We start from the raw sequence: 25,586 nt of genomic DNA, 5'->3' as shown, positions 1-25,586 counted from the left end.
TATTCCTAAAAAGAACTCTGATAACTTATATGGAGTCAAATTTTATATATTTTATAAATAAATATACCTATACATCTAGCCCTAGAGTTTGCATGTACATGCCAAAACTCACGAACTTGAGATATGTATTTCATATGTCCCATCTTCTCCTTCCTTAGATGATCTTTTTTGGATGAAAATTAGCCTTAGGCTGTAATAACAAAAAGAAAGAAATATGAAGAAGCAGAATTATTTTCATCCAGATTGCTTTCCTTCATAAGCTTACTCTTCCGGTCATAAGAAAATGTATGTTTTGTATTTTCAGATATGGATGAATGCAGCATAAGGAACATGTGCCTTAATGGAATGTGTATCAATGAAGATGGCAGTTTTAAATGTATTTGCAAACCTGGATTCCAGCTGGCATCAGATGGACGTTATTGCAAAGGTTTGTGCTATAAAACCCTAGATCATGTTCTTCACCTGCCTTTTCTCCTCTTTATGTTGTTTAGAGGTACCGCCTTTCTTTACTGATTCTCCCCACTTAAAGTACCTTGAATTTTGGTTTGGGAAAACTGACTGAAACTCCTTCTTAAATCCAGCCATCCAAAGAGCTACAGTTTATGCCCGGAAGACTATTGTTATTTCAGAAAGCGTATTTGAGGTCTTCTCAAAGGAGTCAAAAGCTATGTAGCAAATAAATAATCCAAACTGCCTATTGGTCTTCCAACAGATGTGGGCATTGTTCTAAAAAAGCTGAGTTGTACCTCTTCTTTCCATTTAGGGAATAATGGTGGTTAGGCTTCTTGATGGCTGTTATTTGCCACCTCTTACATCTTTATCTGGACAGAATAGTGTAGACTGTTATTTGCAATGATCTCTTCCTCATAATTTCCTCTAGGCGTCTTAAGACTCAGAAATTTTTTTAAGGATAATTTATTTAGGCTTTATCAAGTTACATAAGCAAGAAGGGAAACAGGATTAAGCAGAATAAATAAACAACCAAGACCCATTTTTTAGTTTGGTAAACCATTTTGAAATAATCTCATTGCTCCAGGTATTGAAGCAAAAATGAGGATTTTTATTTTTGCTGTTGAGAATTGGGGTCCTAAGAAAAGTTACTGGAGACAAATTTGTGCTTAGTGTCTCCTGTCTTATGTAGGGATCAGTGATTATTGCACTTGGTCCAGGATCTGAGTTGGAACCAGACTTCTTAAGGAACCTCATACTCAAAACAGGTCCAGAAAATCTGCTAAAATGCTGCACTTAGAGCTTCTGGGCATAGTTTCAGATGCAGAAGTGTAGAGGGTCAAGCTATTCAAGGTAGAGGAAAGCAGGATAAAGTCCTATGGTGCCTCTTCTCTGTGTGCCCCTAGTGGACAGCTTTGGTAAACGTGTTATGGAAGAAAGCCTTGTATTAAGTCCTTGGCAAGATGTGCATTTTCTCCAGGCTTAAAAGAACTTCAAGCCCTTGGTTGTTTACCTACATTCTCTATGACCTTCACATCAATGGCTCTTAATATTGTGCAAATCTGTCTTCCCAGCAAGAGAAAACAGTTGGGTGTTTCAAATTTGAAGTAGGAAGGTGGTTTCTGTACTTTTGAGCCCTGTGCTGGGAGGAACTTATAGGAGAAGAGAGGATTAACACATAGAAATATTCTACAATGTAAAATAGTATAAAACAAAGTGCCAAATTGTGCAAATTTATCACTGTAAAAGTAAAAAAGAAAAAGGAAGAAAATGATTGCTGGAATATTTGGAATTAGGCTTCCAAAAAAATAAGAGAAAGAAATATGAAAGCCCTTTGTGAGCAGACCTAGGAGAATACATAATCTTCTTGTTGATACACAGAGCACACTAAGATTCACTTTTAGTGCCTCTAGGCTCCTGCTGACCCAGGCCACAGCGTCCCAGCGTTAAGTATGGCCAATGGATAATGCTATGACCTCATAGATGAAACCAGGTTTGGCAACCATTGGCAACCAGTGAAATAGTATCCTGTCAATAAATTGGTTGTTCTATTAATTTGAAAGTGCTGATGATATGGATGGTTTGTTCTAACTTTAGCATTCTGGCTTAAGGATCTGAGAGAGAGAGAGAGAGAGAGAGAGAGAGAGAGAGCTCCACAGCTCTGTATTATTATCAATGTCTTCTTTTTTCTAGCTTATAGAGCATAGAATACACACACTGTAATAAGACTAAAGGATGAAAAAAGACAGAAATTAATCCCATGTATACTGAATTTCTTCCTTTTTATAATTTTTCTCTTTATGCCATAGGATAAGATTTTCTCTTAGCCCAGAGCACTTAGTTCTGAGCCCACAAAGATGTGACCGTTCAAAGCTGAATCATCAATGCTAATTCAGTCTCCACAGTTAACCCATCTGATCAACAACATGGCTTCTCTGTTCACTCTCTGAAAGTTGAGGCCACTAACTTTGACCAAGGTTACCTCCCTTTGGATCTACTTTACATCTCCGTTCTTATTAAAAACCCTTTGTGTTACCTTTCAGGTTGTAGTCTCCACGTTTTACTGTGTGTCACAATTTGAACAAAAAGATGACCAGAATAACTAACCAATTTGAGTTCCTGTATTTAAATATAACTGCTGTTTCAAATACAGTCTGTACACAGAACCTTGGACCACCCGAATATATTTTGTGCCAAACAACACAAGCTAAGTAAAACACGAAGGTGTTTTACTCTCAATTTGCCTTTTTAAGGTCAGGAGAAAGTTAATAGTCACATACACTAGTTGTATATTGTAAAAGGAGTTGTTATAAAATCATTTGCTTTTTTCTTTTTCTTTTCTTTTTTTTTCTAAGACACAGTCTCACTCTGTCTCCCAGGCTGGATGGAGTGCAGTGGCGCGATCTCAGCTCACTGCAACCTCTGCCTCCTGGGTTCAGGTAATTCTTGTGCCTCAGCCTCCCAAGTTGCCGGGATTACAGGCGCATGCCATCATGCCCAGCTGATTTTTGTATTTTTAGTAGAGATGGAGTTTCCCCATGTTGGCCAGGCTAATCTTGAACTCCTGGCTTCAAGTGATCTGCCCACCTCAGCCTCCCAAAGTGCTGGGATTACAAGTGTGAGCCACCACACCTGGCCTAAAATCATTTGCTTCTAAGTGTTGTATGTTTTCCAAACCACAATTTTGGTGCCTTTTGTACTTCCCCATATTAAGGGGGGAAAAAACCTCTGCTATTATTAATATGTGTCCGATAAAGTCTTTTACCAGACCTCCTTAAGTATACACATAAAATACCATAAAGTATGCGTAAAGTTTAAGAAAGATTTTTCTTTGCTGGGTTCCAACTGCATACAGTGCTGTTATTGGCCAAGAATGGTCATCAAAATAATCTGTATTCATTTTCTGTTCTTTTACTATGGTGTTCCATTAAGGCTTTAGTTGTATATCCTTTAATTTTAGGCGAATTTTCCCAGAGAGCCAAGACATGGGTGATACTAGAAGAGATGCCAGTCTGGGTGATGAATACCAAAAGGAAAGTCTTCCTGTAGTTTACTATTACCCTAGATTTCTGAGAGCCCTGGAAGAGCTACCCTGGTTATGCGTTTCACAAAACCCTTTGTCTTTTAGCAGCCATTGTTCTCCTTCCTCTGATTCTGTTTTTGCCTTTGTGATTATTTTGGATACAAAAATCTCTTGGGAGAATATATTAAAGTTGCTTTTTATGGAAAATAAGTTCCAACAGTTGATTTCTCTTGATTTTGTTACTGTTCTTTCAAAGGAAAATGAGAATGCCATTTGAGCTTTTGTTGCTGATGCTGCATATTATTTCCTATCTTCCCCATTTTCAAGTGTTAAAACATAATTGTCAACATGTTATCATTTTAGATAAATGTCACTTCATTTTTAATAAGTGCCTTTCTCTGCCACAGACATTAACGAGTGTGAAACCCCTGGGATCTGCATGAATGGGCGTTGCGTCAACACTGATGGCTCCTACAGATGTGAATGCTTCCCTGGACTGGCTGTGGGTCTGGATGGACGTGTGTGTGTTGGTAAGAAAACATCATGGCTAACCTTATGAGAGAGGTTCAGCCTCTGTCACTCAATAAAACCCACTAGTAACAAATGCTCTCTACTGTAGCAGATAAGATATAAAGAATATTTGCAGAGCAACAAACCAACAGGGTCAGTTCTCTTTTTGGTAAATTGAACATTAATTTGAGGATTAGAAAGAGGAGCTAAGTGAAAAGCAAAGGAATCCCCACCTCTCCTTCCCCCTTTTCTTCCCTAATCCCATAGCTGTCTTCAGTTTTCTCCAGGCCTCCTTTGTTGATATTGGTCATTGAAATTGATGTGCATATGCTATTATCTCATGATGAACATTTTAATAGAAAATTGATGTCCATGGGCAGTATAGAATTCAAAGGAGAATATGGATATTCCAGAAACCCTCATGATAATAGTTTTATGAAGTTTTATAAAAAGTATGAGACTTGTTGAAAAATTGATACCAATTTTATCCAGATTATTTTTAAGAAAGGTACTCAGTAAGCCATTTGAATTGGAAAAGGATAGGGCATAGCAGGAGACTCTCTTCCTGGTGGTAAAGATAACACAGCTTAGTTGACCAACATCTACAGATTTATATAACGAACCTTTTACAGATTAAACTTTCTCCTTTTTGGAAAGTATACCTAATTCAGACATTCAGTAATTGCATGTTTATTTTGGGATAGGCCGCATTTCTAATAAAGGTCTTATTTAGCAGGATGTGAGATTCAACATTCATCCATCATTAATTCAACATTTATTAAGTTCCTGCTCTGCACAGGCCCGAGAAAGACAAAATAAGTGAGATATAATTCCAGCATTGAAGGGCCTCACATTTTAGTAAACCATGATACTCCCTAGAAAACTGAAACAGTCTGGCCATTAGTTTCCAATGCTTAGAAGCTGAACGTGTTTTGTTTTTCTGTTTTTGTTTATTTTTTCTTCAAATGGAGCCCTGATATCAGAGGCATTCCCTGTGAGTTACACCAGGGATGATGGATAAATAAAGCCCTCTTCAACTTTGACTTGGGGGGTTCTCATCTGTTTGAAGTGACAGTGTGATGACAGATGCTTCTTCCTGTTTAGACACACACATGCGGAGCACATGCTATGGTGGATACAAGAGAGGCCAGTGTATCAAACCTTTGTTTGGTGCTGTCACTAAATCTGAATGCTGTTGTGCCAGCACTGAGTATGCATTTGGGGAACCTTGCCAGCCGTGTCCTGCACAGAATTCAGGTATGTGGTATCATGGAGATGCCCTCGTACTGCCAGCCTTCTGCCACCATTGAGGTCTTTGCATTTGTGGAATTCACAGGGAAAGATGACATTTTGCTCTCCAGGTATGCCATGTGCCTTCTTGGGGTCTTGGCAGAGGCCAGCCAGTGTCTAGTCACAGGTACTTATCTAAGCCTCATAATTATTTGGAATAGGCATTGTATTTGTGCCTCTCGTATAAACTCTCCTACCTCAATAATACTCAAGCTGTTTGCAATACATGCACCTTGCCTTGTTTTCTAAAGTTGTTTCTTGATGTTTGCATTTTGCAGAAACTATTATAAAAGCAGACTTTTACACAGCATAAAAGTAAATAACTGTCATATTACTTGACTATTTCCAATAGCTTTCCAAAAGACCATTTGTAAATTTTGTTTACATCCCACGTATTGATTTTGGTGTGGTTTTCTTTTTCTTTCTTTCTTTTTTTTTTTTTTTTTTTTTTTTGAGATGGAGTCTTGCTCTGTCGCCCAGGCTGGAGTGCAGTGGCGCAATCTCAGCTCACTGCCACTTCCACCTCCTGGGTTCAAGCGATTCTCTGCCTCGACCTCCTGAGTAGCTGGGATTACAGGTGTGCACCACCACGCCTGGCTAATTTTTGTATTTTTGGTAGAGACGAAGTTTCACCATATTGGCCAGGCTGGTCTTGAACTCCTGGCCTCGTGATCCATCTGCCTTGGCCTCCCAAAGTGCTGGGATTACAGGCGTGAGCCACTGCTCCCGGACCGGTGTGGTTTTCTTTAATGATTTGATTTAACCTGAGAGAAAAAAGTATTTTTCTCCAGTTGAAGTGACATGGCCTAATGAAAAGAGAACTGGATAGCGAGTCAGAATTCTCTTCCTCCATCAACAGGCAGCCAAATTACTTAATTAGGGGATTTAGTTGTCTGTGTATTTTGCTTATTTCTGAATTTTCCTCACCTACTTTTCGAAAGGATTTGAGGTGGCTTATATTAATAAACATAATTATAAAATAGAATAATGCAGACAAGCTATCCTTAGACACTGCATCTACAAAATGAGTTGCCTTAGATAATCCAAAAGGTCCTGTCCAGTTGTAAATTATTTCTATTTATAAAACAAGAATAGTTTACTGAAATTAAAACAATGTTCCGCCAGTATTTAAACACAATTTTAAGGTAGCTTGGCAGTGGACCTCTAATGTCCTAAAATAAAGTTAGACCTAATATTGAAAATATGTAGCTCTGGTTGGTTGGTTTTACATATAGGATTTAGTCAGTTTATTTCTGCCCTAAAGCAAACAAATTAAAGAGTAAATCATAATTTTAAAAGATTTGTTATTTTAAAAATGATAGTATTTGAAAGTAATAGTTGGACATTAAAATATACTATGAAAAGTTAGAGAAAGTTAAATGGAAGACTTTAAAAGAAATCGGGGGCCAGGCATGGTGCCTCACACCTGTAATCACAGCACTTTGGGAAGCCAAGGCAGGTGTATCACTTGAGGTTAGGAGTTCAAGACCAGCTTGGCTGACATGGTGAAATCTCATCTCTACTAAAAATACAAATGAACAAACAAACAAACAAAAAGTCATGCGTGGTGGTGCACGCCTATAACCCCAGCTACTCGGGAGGCTGAGGCAGGAGAATCACTTGAATCCAGGAGGTGAAGGTTTCAGTGAGCCAAGATAGCACCACTGTTCGCCAGCCTGGGTGACAGAGCGAGACTCTGTCTCAATAAAGAAAGAAAAAGGAAATGAGGGATGCCTATTTAAAGAAAGAAAACTGCTCTGGCTAATGAATTCACCCAGTGAATAATATAGAAATTATCATTTTATGTATGATCACCAATCAGTTCAATATGTGTTTATAATACTTTTATTATATACAAATATCATTCTGTCGAAGATACTTTCCTATAACTTTATAGTTGTTTATTATTAATATCATCCTTTTGTGTGTTACTTTAACTTTTCAAAGTACTTTTCTTACCTACTTTGAATTTGCAATACAGACAAGTATCATGAAAGCTGGCACACAAGAGTACAGGTGACTTGTTCACATGTTGAATGATTGGAAGAGCCAAGATTTAGAATCCAGGAACCTTGGTGCATATAGTTATTTGCCTTTACATTTTCCTCTGGACCAAGTGCACTTCCAAAGAATTCTTAAAATCCATAGGGAAATTATGTGAGTTTATGAAAAGGTGACCAAAAGACCAGATTTCTTTAAGCAGTTGTCTTAGTCCAGTTTTTGTTGCAGTAACAGAATACCACAGATTGAGTAATTTATAAAGAAAATGCGTTAATTTCTCACAGTTCTGGAGCCTGGGAAGTCCAATATCAAGGTGCCAGCATCTGTGGGGGGCCTTCTTGCCAAGTCACTTCACAGCTGAAAGTGGAAGGGCAACAGAGCATGCAGGAGTGAGAGAAAGCTAGAGAGGACTGAATGTGCTTTTATAACAAAGTCAGTCTCATGATAACTAACTCACTCCCATGATAATGACATTAATCCATTCATGAGGGTAGAGCCTTCATGACCTAATCACCTCTTATTAGGCCTCACCTTCCAGCATTACTATTGCATTGGGGATGAAGTTTCCAGCACATGAACTTTGGAGGACACATTCAAACCAAAGCAACAGTAAAGCTTAAAGAGAGTTAAATGTAAGGCCCGGTTTCACTAACTTTTGTCTTATATTTGAATGAATTTACCCAAAAAAAGGTCCACACTGGAAGTAGTTTCATTCATTTGGTTTCTCCACCTCTTTGGTCGTGAACCATCTGAATGTAGGATATCCCTCATTTCAAGAATGGGGGGTAGGCTGTTTAAAGTACTGAAAATATTCAAAAGGAATGTCTTCAGTCAGTTGAGGGAGAGACTCCAAATATACAAAATCTGAAGTTCATCTTTGTGGTCTGCAAGTCAGGCAAGCTACATATGAAGCTGTTTCTCACTGGCTGCTGGAGCTGATTCACATTGTTCAGCAAGCCCTCTTGTGTCCTCAGCCTTCTGACAATGACATTTCACAGACATGGATCAGTTAAACCCACGGGAGTGTAATTGGTCAGTTAAACCCACAGGAGGGTAATTCTGGGGGATTTTCTCATGGATCCCTCATGTCACTGACTCCATGGTACTACACTGAGTTAGCTCATCAACACCTACCCCTTACTATGTATTTATAATACTATTATTTACTTATTTTTTTATTCAGGGCCTGAGCTGTGCACAGTACACGTTCAATCATTAAACATGTAATGTTAATTCTGTACAGCCACCAGGTGAAATGGGAGTTGTCATTCCAAATTTATGGGAGAAGAAACTAACAGAGGAAAAGGGCTGCTTCCAAAACTCCCAGCAATTAGCATTGTCATCGGTATTAAAACCCATGCTTATTTGAGCTCACTACAAAAAATGGTGCAGTACCAGATCCTGCCTAAATGGAAAACAATGGTGACAATAATTTGCTTCCATTTAGGCCAAACATCAGCAAAATTGTCATTATCTCTAAAAGTTCTTTTTATAAAACTGGCATGATTTTGGTTTTCTTGTTTTATTACTTACAGTATTTCATGCATATTTTAGCTTTTTGCTGATATAGCAGAATAAAAAAGATGAATTTCTTTTTGTTCCCAGACCTGGCTTTCAAACACACCTTCCCATCTGTTGTTTTTTTGGCCCCTTCTAAGATGGTTTGAAAATTAAATCATCACTGCTTTCTCAAATTCACATTTGTTAGAAGACATGATAATTTTTGGTTGTATAACTCATTGATGTCCACTGTGATCAGGATGCAGTTCTCTGGCATGCAGGAGATAGGAACTATTTGCTTCAGCAGTGAGGTGCAGTCGCCTCTACAATAAGCCCCAGCCCCTGATATCCAGTTCTCCTTCCACTTAAGCACAGATGATTTACACTTGACCGTGAGACTGTGTTTGCCAGAAACCATTGGCAACTTAAAGGGACACTAGTTTCCTTTCCTTGGATAGTGTGATTCTAGTTAGTTCTACATTTTCAGCATTCACTCTTATGTCAAGTATTGTTGGAATTGTATATAAAACATGGTATTAATTTTAAGAAATAGAAATTTGATTCTATCTCAAATTTGGGGACATATTCTTTATACTTCAGTTTCTTCAATATGATCTCACAGTTTTAACATTAAGCAGTACTTTCTCTATGGACATATCATAATGAATCCAGTATCCTGATACATATTAACTTTAAAACTACACTTAAATGCAAGAGTAGGTATTCTGTTGTTGCTCTTGTGAGAGGAGGCTAGAGAATTTGCAGAGAGAAATGAGGAAATGTTAAGAACCAATTGTACTGAAAAAACAGCTAGCACTGAGAAACAAGATTATCCCCAAGATGGTGGGAGAAAGTTTTATTAACAGTTAAGAAACCACATTTTAACAGGCACATTTCACCGTAAGTGTAAAGTGTTCCCTGGTGAACAAAATCAAGTTATAGGAAAAACACCTTTTCCGAAAGGGCTTTGCACAAGGAATTGCTATAACTTGCCTGTATCCTTAAAAGTTGTTTTCCTCGATGATGTGTAGCCTTTAAAATGGGAGCCTGGTGTAAAGGTGACTCCCTGGGGAGATACCTCCTTTTCCGTTACCGCTTAAGTTTGGTTCTACTCACTTTGGAGGAAATGATGTGTGCAAAACCAAGGGCAGGATCTACCTGTTCTGCAAACAAGGGAATCATTTACTATCTGTTAATTTATTGCAGCGGAATATCAGGCACTCTGCAGCAGTGGGCCAGGGATGACGTCAGCAGGCAGTGGTAAGGATTCCTTTCAAAATTTACTACCTTCAGTATGTGCAGAGGCAGCATCAGGCTTTCCTGTGGGTTTCCAGTTGATCCCTTTACACTAGTCTGGCCTGACTCCCTCTCTGGCCATCACTGTGCCGTGTATCTGGGATGTTCAGAAGCCTTCAGTGGCAGAGCAGCCAGGGCACTGTGGGCTCTAGGATTTCTGGGTGTGGCTGTGGGGCTTGGCCACTGAGGGTGTCAGGTGCTCTCCCAGTGTGGTTGATGGGTGCTCGCAGATGACGTGTAATGACTTTTGTTGCTCATGCTTGAGAAGGGGCAGCCTGACTCTCCTGTGGATCTTCCACTATCAAGTACCACTCAGGATGATGGGCTAGTTGAACCATTCTCCATCTGCATTCTGAAGGATTCTTAACTGTTAAGTGCTCAGTATTATAAAATGGCAATAGAGAGCAGTGACAACAATTAACTGAGTTAGAAGAGAATGAAATATTTAGCTAGAGAAATATTGGTGCCATGCAAGGAATTAAAGTTAAAAGAGAGAATTGGAACAAGTATGAAAATAGGTGACAAGAAAGAGGAAGGGATTATTTTATTAATATAAAGCTACGTAGTTTGATTCAGGGAGACCTGAAAGAACATGGACTGGCTGATTGATTGTCAGTTCATTCAGCATGATTAGTTTCATCATTGTGTGTGAATGAAAATGTGGAGGGGATATTTAGAGGAGGAAAGAGGAGAGGTAAGGAAACTTATAACGAATAAGGAGTTAATGGGGAATAAGTAAGTTGTGATAGGGACTTGGAAGAAAAAAAAAAGTCAACCCTAATTTATAGAAGAGTCAGGCACCAGGATTTGAGACTATCCATTCACTGGTTGTCATTCAGCACCTGCCTTGACTATGAGATCCCTCCTCAGTTGTGAGGGTACAGAAGAGGGAGGGCCCCACCTCAGGTGGGCAGAGCAGCGGAGGCTTTTTCAGAGCACGTGGTGTTGCAGCTGGCTTTTGACCTGTAAATAGGCCTACTCCAAGCATTCCTGACGCAGAGTGAAGAGGACATTATATGTTCACAGAAGAGTGTGAAGTCTGGGATAAGTAAACAAAGAATTTATATTTTAGTTTAATCTTGAGGATATTGTTGAACCTATGAAAGTTTGAACCATGAGAACGATATAATACCTTGTTTTTAGGATGGTAAGAATGGTTGCAGTGTAGAGTAGTGAAGGGTAGATGGAAGAAAGAGGGGCTGGTGGTAGGGAGACCAGTTGTCGGGACTTGGGATCTGCTGTCGATCCATTTTTCTATCTTGGTGCTTGGACTAGGGGAAGTCCGGGAGGTCTCCTTCAGCTTGATTAAGGATTGGTTATCTTGTAGTTCCAGCTGAGACGCAAAGTTCCTCTCAGGAACTTGTGGGAGAAAGGTTTGACTCAGAATATCTTACAGTGAGAAAAAGAGATTGAGTGTTCTCTTTCCAGTGAAATCGATTTTTTTTCTCCTGTAGCTCCTAAGGTCATTACATGTATTGTAGTGTTATATTTTTAACAATTCATTCAGTGTTTATTTTATAATCTTAATTGATTTTGACCTTTTTTGTGGTGCAGATATAAATGAATGTGCACTAGATCCTGATATTTGCCCAAACGGAATCTGTGAAAACCTTCGTGGGACCTATAAATGTATATGCAATTCAGGATATGAAGTGGATTCAACTGGGAAAAACTGCGTTGGTGAGAAGTTTTACCCGTTTTCTGAAACATTTCCTGCTTAATGCATTCCTTCTTTCATTGCTGGGAGAAAACTGCCTTTGAGTAGCTTAGAGGACTGGGCAAATGGACACGTTATACTTCGGATGTCAGCACAGCATATGCATATCTTTAGTAACAAAAAGTTACATCACTGAATCTTCACAGTTTATGAGTAACGATGTATCAGATTCACTCCTTGAAATGATTTGCTCCTTAAAATAATGATGTATCAGATTTCACTCCTTCAAAGAGAAGCTCATTAGATATAAGATGCAGAGATTCTGAGCCATTCTCATGTGACTACAAAGTCAACCTTGATTTTACTGAGAGAGAAGCAGCTCTTCTCCTAACCATTTATTAGACTTAATCAGAGAAACCACAGCTTCTTTTCAGGAATACCTGCTCTCTTAAAGTTGGGTTTTGCTTCAGACAGGCATATTATTCAGTGGAAAGCAAGCAGTTTTCCTGAGGTCCCTGAATCATGAAGCTAAATTCCCCATGACAATCATAAATGCTACAGATTACTTTATACTTTATAATCATACCTGGAGACAGTTTGAATTATTATAAGGAAGAAACACCCATTCTGGAACTAACACATATCAAAGATGGACCATACTTTCTAAATATTTATTTAGTTCCTTAAATCAATAAGGTTAATCCTTTTAATTCGACAAAATGAATTAAATTATATAAATTTAATTATATAATGTAACTATATAAAGATTAATGATTTCCAGCAAATCTGTATTTTCTTCCTGCTAAAGAAATAAGTGAATTAAATAGCCTAGTGACTTTAGGCTTTGTAGATATTTAGTTTAGATACTTAGTTTAAAACCAGGTCAAGCCTCTGTTTTCCTAAAATGAGATAGTTTAGGTAAAAGCTAATGGTACAGGAGTTTTGCCTTTTTGCTTGAATTGATCATATCGTTATGACTTTAAAGATCTAATGTAAAAGAGCAAAGTAGATACAGGCAAAGTTTGGGCCCTTTTTAAGTGTTTATTTTCATTGACTTTGCAGATATTAATGAATGTGTACTGAACAGTCTCCTTTGTGACAATGGACAATGTAGAAATACTCCTGGAAGTTTTGTCTGTACCTGCCCCAAGGGATTTATCTACAAACCTGATCTAAAAACATGTGAAGGTAAACCATATTTTTGTTCTTATACTGTGTACTTTGCTATCTTTTGGAATGCCATTAGAAAACCATAAGACTAAATTAGAGTCTCCTGTATTTTAGACAGTGATGCCAATTTAGTTGAAATTCTGTGCTTCTACATGGCACTGGTATGTACTTTGTAAGCCACTTATGGTATTTACTCGTAATTGGCATTTTAATTGCCATCATTTAATAGATAAAGAAAATGTTATGTGTCTGCTATTTGAGCTATTCATTCAGAAATCACATACACATTTACTCCAGATTTTCTAAATAAAAAGAAAGATTCAGCCAAGTCCCATATTCCATACTATAGAGATGTACTAGTCTATACTATAGGGTTATTATTTTGGCATTCCATCTAGTGTAGGAAAAACTATTTAGCCCAGCTTTACTATGTGGGATTAAGGATATGTAGTAGCAACTGGGGTCAAAGTTGAAGTACTCTTTTAGGCCCAAGACTAGATTTTAGCAGTAATGTAGACCTGTTTTTGTTTCAGACATTGATGAATGCGAATCAAGTCCTTGCATTAATGGAGTCTGCAAGAACAGCCCAGGCTCTTTTATTTGTGAATGTTCTTCTGAAAGTACTTTGGATGCAACAAAAACCATCTGCATAGGTATTTATCTTTCTGAGAATGATTCTTCTATGTTTATCAATGTTGTTATACTTAATGTCAGCTTTTCCTGCAAAAGAATTTAAGTATGGATGAACAATATTAAAAACTTCATTATTCGTTGTTTCAAATGCTATTTTTTTCTATAATTCCAAGGTGTATGTTTGAATTTTTATATAGATTCTATTAAATATTATTCCCTCCTCTGCAGAAACCATCAAGGGCACTTGCTGGCAGACTGTCATTGATGGGCGGTGTGAGATCAACATCAATGGAGCCACCTTGAAGTCCCAGTGCTGCTCCTCCCTCGGTGCTGCGTGGGGAAGCCCGTGTACCCTATGCCAAGTTGGTAAGAGAAACCCGTGCTGTGGTTCCTATACCGCTCCACTGGTCTTTGCATAAAAAGGGGAAGCCTAGTATTTCATTTATCTAGGCTCACATGAGAATTTGCAAAGATTTAATCCTGATGGCCCCGAACATATTGCTGAGTGGGAAATAAGAAGTGTCAAATTTTATGTGATTTTGTTCATTTAGTATTTTCTATCTTCACATTGTAATGTGATTAGTTTGTGTTGCTTCCCTGGTGCACCAGTGCCTACCGGCTCTCTTGGGAACCTTGTGGTTAGAGGTTCTGAGCTTTTGATAGGTACAGATTATCTTTCAAAAAGCTAATTGATGTAAAGAAACCGGTATTCATGACTAAACTTCATAAGGGTTTCTTCTAAATCTGTTGGGAATTTGAGGTTTGACAGCCTTGCTCATGGTTTTGCTGATTTAATGTTTAAATATATAAATGTGTAAATTTATGTGAATGCTGGAGGCTATGAGATCTCCAAATTATAGATTGAGTTTTCCATATTCATGTTAAAGTAATTCTATAGTGTGATTCCTATTTTCAGGTGAACGGCAAGAGAGAAAGCTACCTTCAGTTTTCCTCTTAGCTATCACTTTAACGTGATCTATAGGGTACGTCTGTGTCTTTTGTAGTATCTTAGTGGAATTGAGCTTTATTTGAGGAGACATTTCATTACTGTTCTTCCTCACCTATGCAATCACAGAAACATTTTGTTATCTCATAGTTATAGCAACACAATCTACTTCATGTTCCAGGTCATCTTTCATGTTTCTTACACTATGTCAGAACTGCAAAGTCTGGATATTGTTATCTCAAATTTGTTTTCTGTTTTGTTTTTCGCTTTTTATTACAGATCCCATATGTGGTAAAGGGTACTCAAGAATTAAAGGAACCCAATGTGAAGGTATTTCCGATTACTTATAAACCATACATTCTTGTGTGCATAATGAATGTTTGTGTTAACTCGGACTGGATAAAGCTGTCATATAACTTCACAGGGAGAAATATGCAGCAGAGAAAAAAAAATAATGAGAACTACAAAACAGAACAGCTGTTAATTTCACAAGCATTTATATACTATTGCTAGTGTCAGAACGCTATGTCCAAAGGACAGGGTGGGTGGCTGAAAATGTTTTAGGTTGATCACAGTTTAGAGAGACTGCACTTTCAAAATGCTATCAGGAAGAGAAAAACAGGAAGTTTTTGATGAGTCTGTAAAATTTGCCTTTCTTTGGTTTGTCCTGGCATTTTTTGTTTGTTTGTTTCACAGTCATGGATGATTTAGAAGGACACATTCTGTTTTCTCTTTGTTGAAAGTCTGCATGGAGTTTCTTCAGTTTGCTGTGATTCTTTCTCGTGGAGTTTCAGATAGACATAGGTCATGGTGACTAACACAACCTGACATGACACAGCAGCTGAAAAATTTTAAAAACAGCAATTAGTCCCATATGTGGGATGAAATGAAGTTTTTTTCCCTGTTAAAACAAAGAGTCACACTACAACCCCCACCCAAGGTCTTGCTTTCCAAATGATGACTGAATCCTTTGGCCTTTCTCTGGTCCAGACCCGCTGTTAATAACTTATCTGACCTCAGCAGCATATTTTGTTGTACAAGTGACCAAAACAAAACAAAAAACCCAAAAAGGTAGATTCCACCCTCTCCCCATTGATCTCTCTTACAAGGAAAGATTCAGAATATTTTTTCAGCATTCCTGGTGTGGAAAATTATTTCTTCTAAATAGAGACACAGTGTGTATGAGTTTCTTAGCTAATGTTCCCCCCCCCCTTTTTTTTTGGCATTGACAAGTAAGTGCCTTTCTTTTGATTAACTTGGTGGTGAATACTTTTCCAAATTAAGTGCAGAGAACATATTGCTCTCCATTAGGCAAACTGGGAAGGACTGGTACATTTGAGAGAGACTAGATGAATGATGAATGAATGAACATGAGTATCTTTTAATTCTCCTCAACCCAACCTGAGACCAAAGCATGGACAGAACAGCCTGAGACCGTGGCTGAGTTAGAATTGATTGTACATTTTCTGGTGATTTATCAGAACTTCTTAAAAGAGACCCTTCACTGGCCCACATATTCCTTGGTGGGATATTTTTCTATGCTGACCTTCAAGGTGTTTCTTCTTTGCTAGTTTGAAAAACCAGGTTTTTGCTTCTCTACTCATTTCCAGACATCTGGTCTCATAAAGCAAATTATATTGCCAGGAACCTTACCTGAAATGTCCACAGCTACCAGAGCTGTCTCCAAGAACTCACACCAGCTGCCTGTCTCTACAACTCAAAAGTTATTCCCTGAAACCAATGGAGAAACTCTTATATATTTAGTAATAGGTGGGCCTGTTCTGGTTGCTATTCAGGCACCCTAGAAATTCTACATGAACTACTTGTAGGCAAACTAGTTTTATGAAGTTACCAGGTTCAAAATGGGGAATAATTATGACTCCATGAGTAGAATAAGGTAGAATGATATTATAAAGATATATTAACTTTATGCTTTTTTTTTCCTTTTTAGATATAGATGAATGTGAAGTGTTCCCAGGAGTGTGCAAAAATGGCCTGTGTGTTAACACTAGGGGGTCATTCAAGTGTCAGTGTCCCAGTGGAATGACTTTGGATGCCACAGGAAGGATCTGTCTTGGTAAATACTGAGCTCATTATTTTTCTAATAATAATTTATTAACGATTATTAAAAATGAAGTTAACAAGATATAGCTGAGCACTTAGCTTCAGGTACAGACACACACTCCAAAGTTCAGCATATCCGATAGGGTCCATGACCGCTCCTTTGACAGTCTTTCGAATAGTAAGGAGCAACTGTAGTTTCTGTTGATATGCAACTATTCCTTAAATCACTAGCATCACAGTTATTTTTCCAGAGCTCTTAAATCGGCCCCATATGCCATGAACTATAAAATACAACCTGAGTGGTGGAGAAAAGAACAATATTTGCACATACTTGGAAACTGTAGCCCATGTCTTCTAAGCATACCCTGACATTGGCCAGAAGGACAGGTCCTTGCAAAAACACCTGGGAGATCAGGAGTGAAGATGCCACTCCCCTGAAAAGTGAACCTGAGAAAGCCCAAGGCAGGTATCACTGCTAGTCATAGTGGGATACTCTATGCCAACTGCTAGAGCCCAAGTGGGATCCTCTAGCCAAATTGTCTCACCCCAACCCTAAGTCCTTAGAACTCTTAAGTCCTAAGTCCCTATGGGCTTGTGATAGCGGCAAGTTTGAGATCCCACATCTTATGCATCTAAGGTCTGGCAGACTTATTCTGGTGTTACTACTATGGCTTCTGCCTGCCTAGAGTATATCCCTTGGATCACTGGTTTCTGAGTCCATGACTCTGGAAATGATGCTTACCTGTACTTTGCATCTGAAACCACATTACTCTGAAGTGTACACTTAGTGAAGACTATTGTAGGTAGTTAAAAAAGTCGGCCGGGCGCGATGGCTCATGCCTGTAATCCCAGCACTTTGGGAGGCCGAAGCGGGCGGATCACGAGGTCAGGAGATGGAGACCATCTTGGCTAACACGGTGAAACCCCATCTCTACTAAAAATACAAAAAATTAGCCGGGCGCGGTGGCGGGCGCCTGTAATCCCAGCTACTCGGGAGGCTGAGGCAGGAGAATGGCATGAATCCGGGAGGCGGAGCTTGCAGTGAGCCGAGATAGCGCCACTGCAGTCCAGCCTGGGCAAAAGAGCAAGACTCTGTCTCTAAAAAAAAAAAAAAAAAAGTGGTATACAGTGAAGGATTTTGATCACTTATAAATTAGAATTAACAAACCTTTAAATATTGAACTTTATAGTTTATAGTGTAAATAAATAATATGGAATGGAAGCGGGAATTCAAAGCCAAAAGTATTTTTGTAATTAAGGATGTCAGTTAATGCTATTCTGAGTCTTAGTTTATTTGTTTAGGAGGGATCAGTATTTAATGAGAATCTTCTTCTAGGTTCTTCAGTTGAAAGATGCTTCAGTGTTTAATTTAGGATTCATTTAAAAATAATTTATCTTAATATGGGCAGTCTGAATATAAAACTGCCCAGAAGACTTCAAAAACTTTCTAATGTTAGAGGAAACCCAGGGAGTTAGATAAATTGTTAATGACCCCATTGTGAAGGAGAAAGAGAAGGAAGATACATCTTACGTTTCAATTACACTTCATTATTTTCAGATGCATAATCTCATTTGAGCTTCACAGAACCTTCTGAGAGATGAGTGCAACATCCTATAACAGATGTGGAAATTCAGGTTTAGGATAATTTATTGAAGACAATCCACTGAGTTACAGAAGAGGACCAAAATCCAGCTCTTCTGACCTCTGCTCTGCTAGGCTTTCTGCTCTTCTTCATAAGCCCATGAATTTGGGTTTGGGGCTAGAGGTATCCCACATGTACCTTGAAGAATGTGCCCATAAGCACGTGTTTAGGTGAAAGAAATATTTGAGAAGAAAAGTGAATGGCTTTTCTTTGTATTTTTCTCTTTAATCTCAAGTAAGGCAGTCCTCTTTCCAGAGTTCACCATTCCACCTTTCCAAAAATGAAGTGGGTCTGAGGAAAAGGTGATTGCACTAGGGCAGACACGCTCCAACAATAAAGAGTACAGTTGGCTTTTAGCTGTGGAGGACATGCCAAGACATCATGGCGTGCATGCATCGGTGATAGGTATTTCTGTACAGTAGAAAACATCTCCCGAAAGAGCATCGTGGGATCTCTCAGAATACCATTCCTTATGTAGAATTATCAGACGTCGAAAGGGAACTTTTCAGAAATAGGAGGTGCAAACATGGGCTGACACAGAGAGTCTTTATTAGGCAAGGATACTTACCCCAGAGCCTGGGTTTTTTTTTTTTGAGGAATAAAACTAATTCCAGTCAATACGTATACGGCAAATTATTACGTGTGCAGTATTTTGCCTAACAGAGTGTTGGCAGTTTGGGGCAGTGGAAGCCGTGTGGCTCTATTTAACCTCCCTTGATTCTCTCTGACAGATATCCGCCTGGAAACCTGCTTCCTGAGGTACGAGGACGAGGAGTGCACCCTGCCTATTGCTGGCCGCCACCGCATGGACGCCTGCTGCTGCTCCGTTGGGGCAGCCTGGGGTACTGAGGAATGCGAGGAGTGTCCCATGAGAAATACTCCTGAGTACGAGGAGCTGTGTCCCAGAGGACCCGGATTTGCCACAAAAGAAATTACAAATGGAAAGCCTTTCTTCAAAGGTACAGTGTTACGTTTTCCATGGCCAACTGCCTTCCTTTTTAGACCAATAGGGTGCATTTTCATGATCTCAGCACTCTACTTGATCATCCCAGCATGGACTTTTTGCTTTCTGAATTATATAATTATCTTTGTTTAGAAAAGTATGAACTTTTTTTTTTTTTAACTGTTTGGTCCAAGAAGTCCTGAGGGTTAAAATTGTTTTGTATGGAGAGAGAGTTTCAGATAGTTTCTAGGTGGCCCTCTTAAATGTCAGTTACGTAAATTCAAAGGAACTTTAATTTTGCTTCCAAAGGCTATGGTAATTCATTGCTGAAGAAGGACTTGGTGTTCTAGAGATTTAATCTCCCAGTTCTGTCTCACATGTAGAAATTACTTGTGTATTTCTTGAGTGTTTGGTCTTGCTTTGGAAAAAGGGCCCGTAGTGGGAAACTCAGGTTACATGTTACATGTATGTAGAGTCTTCTAGTGTACAAGAAGCTCTTTAAATTATATTAATGAGATCTTGAGCTGGACACGGTGGCTCATGCCTATAATCCCAGCACTTTGGGAGTCCAAGGTGGGCAGATTACTTGAGTCCAGGAGTTCAAGACCAGCCTGGGCAACATGGTGAAACCCTGTGTCTACAAACAAACAAACAAAAAAAGCTAGGCATGGCATGGTGGTGCATACCTGTAATCATAGCTAAAGTGGCTGAGGCACAAGAATTGCTTGAATCTGGAAGGCAGAGGTTGCAGTGAGCCAAGCACAGCACTGCACTCCAGCCTTGATGACAGAGCAGATCCTGTCTCACAAAAAGAAAGAAAGAAAGAAATCTTAAGGTATATACATTGAGAAAAGATTTTTAAATGGTACAAATTATTTGCAAATAATTTAAATTATAAATTATATCTTTGAAATTTTTATATTTTTGGCATATCCAAAAAAGCACCAAACAGTATTAAGTGAATATCTCATTCTGCTACACAGTCAATTGATAGCTGTAGGATAATATATTCTAATAATGTTCTATGTGCTTTAAATATAGATACTAGTGGTTTAGAATATGTTATCTATTCATTCAGCAAGTAGTGGTTAAATATTCACTATGTGTCAGGCAGTGTGCTGGGCCCTAGAAGTCTGAATAGACACATTCTTTGCTTCTTTAACAATGCTTTATAAAATGTAGAAATTTGAAAGGCTAGAAATGTTTACAAAGTCATATATCTCATGGATCATCACACATTCTTGGAAATGTGTACTGCCAAGACCTTAAATCAAGAACTTCCAACCTTCATGATTTAAAATGGTGGGCACTGAGACCTCCTGACTGCTTACTCATAAACTTATTTTGCCCCACATTTTCTTATTCTTGAAGATATCAATGAGTGCAAGATGATACCCAGCCTCTGCACCCACGGCAAGTGCAGAAACACCATCGGCAGCTTTAAGTGCAGGTGTGACAGCGGCTTTGCTCTTGATTCCGAAGAAAGGAACTGCACAGGTCAGTGAATGAGCCTCAAGGGCCAGGAGAGGGGACATCCTTTAAAACTCTATCTTTAACATATTGTCGCAAGAATTAAGGCTGTCCTGAGACTCATTTGCTGCCACTTGCTGTTTTTGTGCAGACATTGACGAATGCCGCATATCTCCTGACCTCTGTGGCAGAGGCCAGTGTGTGAACACCCCTGGGGACTTTGAATGCAAGTGCGATGAAGGCTATGAAAGTGGATTCATGATGATGAAGAACTGCATGGGTAAGTTTGGGATCATTTGATCAACACGGAAAGAGAAGGATTCCATGAAGCTTTGATGGCTCACAGCCTGTGTCCCAGGTTCTTCCTGCTGCCCCAGTGCACTGGGCTCCAGACCAGTGAAGTTAGGAATCAGTCTGCAACACAGGGAGACTGAGGTAGAAAGAATGAGGGAATTCGTGCTGTGGGTTTGTGGGTGATGGCCGAGACCAGTTGTGGGTCCTTGAGAAGTGAGTTTAACCCCTGAAATGGATACCTGGGGGAAGAGAGGACAATTGAAACAGAAGCTGTAGTAGAGGTCCCTTTACGAAGTGTCTGTCCAACACTTCTAGAAAAGGCGATTGATAAACTGGTTGCTTTAGGTCTGGTTTCCTAGAAACAAAGTTTGAAATGGAGATTCTTGCAAAAGTGTTATTTCTTTCTGTGAACAAGTTCTCTCAGAAGGTACTTGTCAGGAAGTAAGGAAAGCAGGGTAGTGCAGGAGAAGAAAATAAACCAAGAGTTTGGCTGCATTTTGGTTTTAGTCTGATCCTGTAGGGAGCTCTGGTGTATGAATAGCACCAGAGAGTTGTCCCGCCTTGAGACAAGGAGGTCAATATGGACACCCAGCAATGGGTGGGGGAGGAGTGCTTGGTCTGGTGGAGGAGATGAGGCCCCCACCTTTAACATGGTCATTTCCATTTTGCAGATATTGATGAGTGTCAGAGAGATCCTCTCCTATGCCGAGGTGGTGTTTGCCATAACACAGAGGGAAGTTACCGCTGTGAATGCCCACCTGGCCATCAGCTGTCCCCCAACATCTCTGCGTGTATCGGTAAGGAGGAAGACTTTCACACCATTTACTTGTGGTCAGCTGTTTGAACGACATCACTGCCAGAGTTGGAAGCTTATGTTTGGGTGTTCTTCTTATTTTCCCAACAGACATCAATGAGTGTGAGCTGAGTGCACACCTGTGCCCCAATGGCCGCTGCGTGAACCTCATAGGGAAGTATCAGTGTGCCTGCAACCCTGGCTACCATTCAACTCCCGATAGGCTATTTTGTGTTGGTAAGTTCTTTTTATTTTATTTTATTTTATTTCATCTCTCCCTAAAACACTCCATGTACTCTGAGTTTTGTTTTCATCACTACTTTTACTTATCTTTCTTGTTTCTCTGCAACATTCTTTTTATAGTGGCTCACGATCTTTGGATCTCATCTCCATTATCTGTTTAAAGAGCCAGTTAAATGAAGGACATAGGATGTTTTAGCTCTAATAAGCATAATTTGACCCATGCCGTTTGGATGGGGAACAGTAGTAGCATGTGCTTCGTCTACGCACATGCATACCAATGATGGTAACTAACCACCTGAAATAAACTCAACACGGTGAGTGCTGTGGAAAAGACAAAAATGCTGAGGTGAAATCACTGCCCTTATGTGGTTTAGATCAGCTAAAAGATTTCAAAAAATAACTATTGGAAAGAAGACCATGGAATGTTCGTATCTTACACTGCAGTTGAGGTATGCCTGGCACTCCTTAAAGATGGGTTTTTGTGGGACAAGAATTTTGCTTTGTGGTCAGCCCTCTGTAGGTTTAGTCGTGCTGTGAAGAGTGGCACAGACAGTCCTGTGGCTTTATTGTGCCCCGAGTCAAAGCGAAACTTTGTAGAAACTGCCAGTTTTTGCCTGGTTTGGGGTGTACACCATGTGGAACTGCCAAGTCTCAGATGGTTTCCACCCAAAACCATAAATCAGCCCAAAGTTTTCTGAAACATGGCCCAGGACAACTCAGAACTTCAACTCAGGTTATTGAAAAAGATTGGAACCTCAGCCAATCAAACTGAATTTCAAGTTTATAAGTGAATCTGTGGCCAAGAGAATTTCATCCACGTGCCTATTATCATAACTGAGATGTGTTCTCCTAGCACCCAATACTTCTCCTGCATTGCAAATGGCACATCATGCATGGTGCAATTAATTGTTCATCTGTCTCCTGGCCGCAGTGTAATCATTTTGAAGGCATGGATTGTGTCTGTCCCATTCACTATTAGAATCTCATCTCTAGCACATAGTAGGTATGTCATTAACGTTTGTTGAAGGAATCAAACAGTGACTGCCAGTTGCCCTAGAATGCTTTTTCCCCTTTATTTGACCTATGCCTGGAAACTTTAAAAATGTGCCATGCTCATAAACACAGAGGGAGGTGTGTTAGCCCATTTTTGTGATACTGTAACAGAATACCTGAAACTGGGTGATTTATAATGAACAGAAATTATTAGTTCACAGTTCTGGAGGGTGGGAAATCCAATATCAAGATGCCAGGATTTTGCATGGTCCTTCTTCCTACATCATCGCATTGAAGAAAGCATGAGGGTGAAAGAGAGCAACAGGGGGCTGAACTTGCTCTTTTATAACAGCACCGATCCCACCATGAGGGTAGAGCCCTCATAGGATGATTACCTCTTTTACAGGTCCTGCCTCTTAAATAGTGTTACAATGGCAGTTAAATTTCAACATGCGTATTGGAGGGGACAGACATCCAAACCATATCAGAAGGTGATATTATTTTCATTTCTTTTAGACATTGATGAATGCAGCATAATGAATGGTGGTTGTGAAACCTTCTGCACAAACTCTGAAGGCAGCTATGAATGTAGCTGTCAGCCGGGATTTGCACTAATGCCTGACCAGAGATCATGCACCGGTGAGTAGGTTCTAGCCTCATGTTGAATCTCTCAGTAGGTTCCTAAGTAAAGTAGTTTAGGGCCCAGGCTTTGGAGTCAAGCAGGCTTGAGTCCAAACCCTTGTTTGTCATATATTTTAACTGTATCCTTAATCAAGATACCTATTATTAGAATCCTCATCTATAAAATGAAGTTAAAATTGCCTGCATAAAATAGTATTTACAGAGCTTACCGTAGTACCTGGCATATAATAAATGGAATATAAAATACATTTTCCTTCATTGACCAGACTTTTGAAGAGTTTGATGTTTTGGCCTAATTCAGTGCAACTCCAGGTTTATTCCTTGAACCATCGGCAACAGCATCACCTGAGAACTTGTTAAAAAATGTAAAATCTCAGGCCCCATTCCAGATCTACCGTATCAGAAACTACTGGGGTAGATCCCAGGAATTTGTTTTCACAAGCTCTCCCAATGATTTGGGTGCATGCTAAAGTTTGAGAACCAGTGGTCTAATTTACACTTCCTTTTGTATCACCCTGGCTGCGAGAGCTGTGAGCCAGGCAGAGGTGAGAAACAAAGTGGGTAATAACATAGGCTTTGATTTTGGCTTGGCTTAAGAAGAGAATTTGGATTTAGGAACCAAAATTATTTTACTGACCTAGAAAAATGTCCCTTAAAAAATCTAGATATAAATTTGGCTACAAAAATTGTTGAAAATAAGGCCAGGCACGGTGGCTTACACCTGTAATCCCAGCACTGTGGGAGGCTGAGGCAGGCAGATCACCTGAGGTCAGGAGTTCAAGACCAGCCTGACCAACATGGTGAAACCCCATTTCTACTAAAAATGCAAAATTAGTTGGGCGTGGTGGCACATGCCTGTAATCCCAGCTACTTGGGAGGCTGAGGCAGGAGAATCACTTGAACCTGGGAGGCAGTGGTTGCAGTGAGCCAAGATCGCGCCATTGCACTCCAGCCTGGTGACAGAGTGAGACTCTGTCTCAAAAAAAAAAAAAAAAAAAAATTGTTGAAAGTAAATATTATTACTAAGAACATCTAAGTAGGTATGGTTATTTCAAGTAATTCTTACCTTAAAATATTGCTAAAACAGTTGATAGAATTCAGGCATTTATAATTTGACAATAGAGAAAATAAGATTTATAATAGTTTTTGAATGATAAATGAAAGAAAGATTTTAAATAAATAATAGACTTTTAAGCAGGTATGGACTTTGCCCTTGAGCAGTGTATTATAAATATTGAAAAATATTTTTTCCTTTTTTTACCAAGGATAACCCAATAGGCTAGTTTATGCAAAGCTTCATTTGGATTTGAGAGTTAATAGTCTTACGCTAGTAGGCTAAGTTTATTTGACTTTGGTCAGTTAATATTTTCTCACTGAACAGTGGAACCAATGTCAACAACCTGTGGTTGTTGGTTTTATTCTTTGCAGACATCGATGAGTGTGAAGATAATCCCAATATCTGTGATGGTGGTCAGTGCACAAATATCCCTGGAGAGTACAGGTGCTTGTGTTATGATGGATTCATGGCATCTGAAGACATGAAGACTTGTGTAGGTAAGCAAAGAAGACAGAATTTTTCATCTTGTCTTATTAGTCATAAGCACTGTTAAATTACATAAAGTTAGTTTGGGTCATTGATAGAAAGATTCCATAAGAAAAGTAAGGATATTTAGGGGCACAATACTCATATTTTAACCAGCATTCCAAAGAGAGCTTTCTTGTGGCTATTAAATGGTACTCTCGTCAGATATGTTATGTGGACTGACTGACCATTTGTCAGCTCCAGATGGACATTTCTTTTATGCCTATCCATTACTTTCGTCCACTTAACCCTCCTTCTGCTTTGACTATCATGTAGGCTTCTTAAATCCTTGACTAAAGGCAAACAAAATTTACTTCTGACAAGAATGCAATAAACTTTAGAACTGATCTATTTGTTTTGTATAGTTTCTATTGTTATGTCTTCAAATTTGATAAACTTTTCTTCTACGATCTCTAATCTGCCTTTCCTCACATACAGTGTATT

General features: G+C 39.2%; 1 protein-coding gene across 2 annotated transcripts in view; it reads left to right on the top strand.

Moving 5' to 3' along the window:
• FBN1 (fibrillin 1) overlaps window positions 1-25,586 on the top strand; it is a 235,403-nt gene that overhangs the window by 135,927 nt on the left and 73,890 nt on the right. For both annotated transcript variants that reach the window (XM_054450928.2, XM_063652619.1), the window contains 17 exons: window positions 305-427; window positions 3,880-4,002; window positions 5,087-5,239; window positions 9,980-10,033; window positions 11,624-11,749; window positions 12,789-12,914; window positions 13,430-13,549; window positions 13,758-13,895; window positions 14,755-14,805; window positions 16,427-16,552; window positions 18,914-19,141; window positions 20,497-20,622; window positions 20,747-20,875; window positions 21,561-21,686; window positions 21,794-21,919; window positions 23,435-23,557; window positions 24,989-25,114. In XM_054450928.2, the coding sequence (XP_054306903.1) occupies window positions 305-427; window positions 3,880-4,002; window positions 5,087-5,239; window positions 9,980-10,033; window positions 11,624-11,749; window positions 12,789-12,914; window positions 13,430-13,549; window positions 13,758-13,895; window positions 14,755-14,805; window positions 16,427-16,552; window positions 18,914-19,141; window positions 20,497-20,622; window positions 20,747-20,875; window positions 21,561-21,686; window positions 21,794-21,919; window positions 23,435-23,557; window positions 24,989-25,114 (2,124 nt within the window). The remainder of the gene's footprint in view (window positions 1-304; window positions 428-3,879; window positions 4,003-5,086; window positions 5,240-9,979; window positions 10,034-11,623; window positions 11,750-12,788; window positions 12,915-13,429; window positions 13,550-13,757; window positions 13,896-14,754; window positions 14,806-16,426; window positions 16,553-18,913; window positions 19,142-20,496; window positions 20,623-20,746; window positions 20,876-21,560; window positions 21,687-21,793; window positions 21,920-23,434; window positions 23,558-24,988; window positions 25,115-25,586) is intronic.

This window comes from Pongo pygmaeus, chromosome 16 (assembly GCF_028885625.2).
Source record: "Pongo pygmaeus isolate AG05252 chromosome 16, NHGRI_mPonPyg2-v2.0_pri, whole genome shotgun sequence".
Lineage (NCBI taxonomy): Eukaryota > Metazoa > Chordata > Mammalia > Primates > Hominidae > Pongo > Pongo pygmaeus.
Note: the sequence above shows the minus strand (reverse complement) of the source record. Positions and strands in the feature narration are given on the sequence as shown.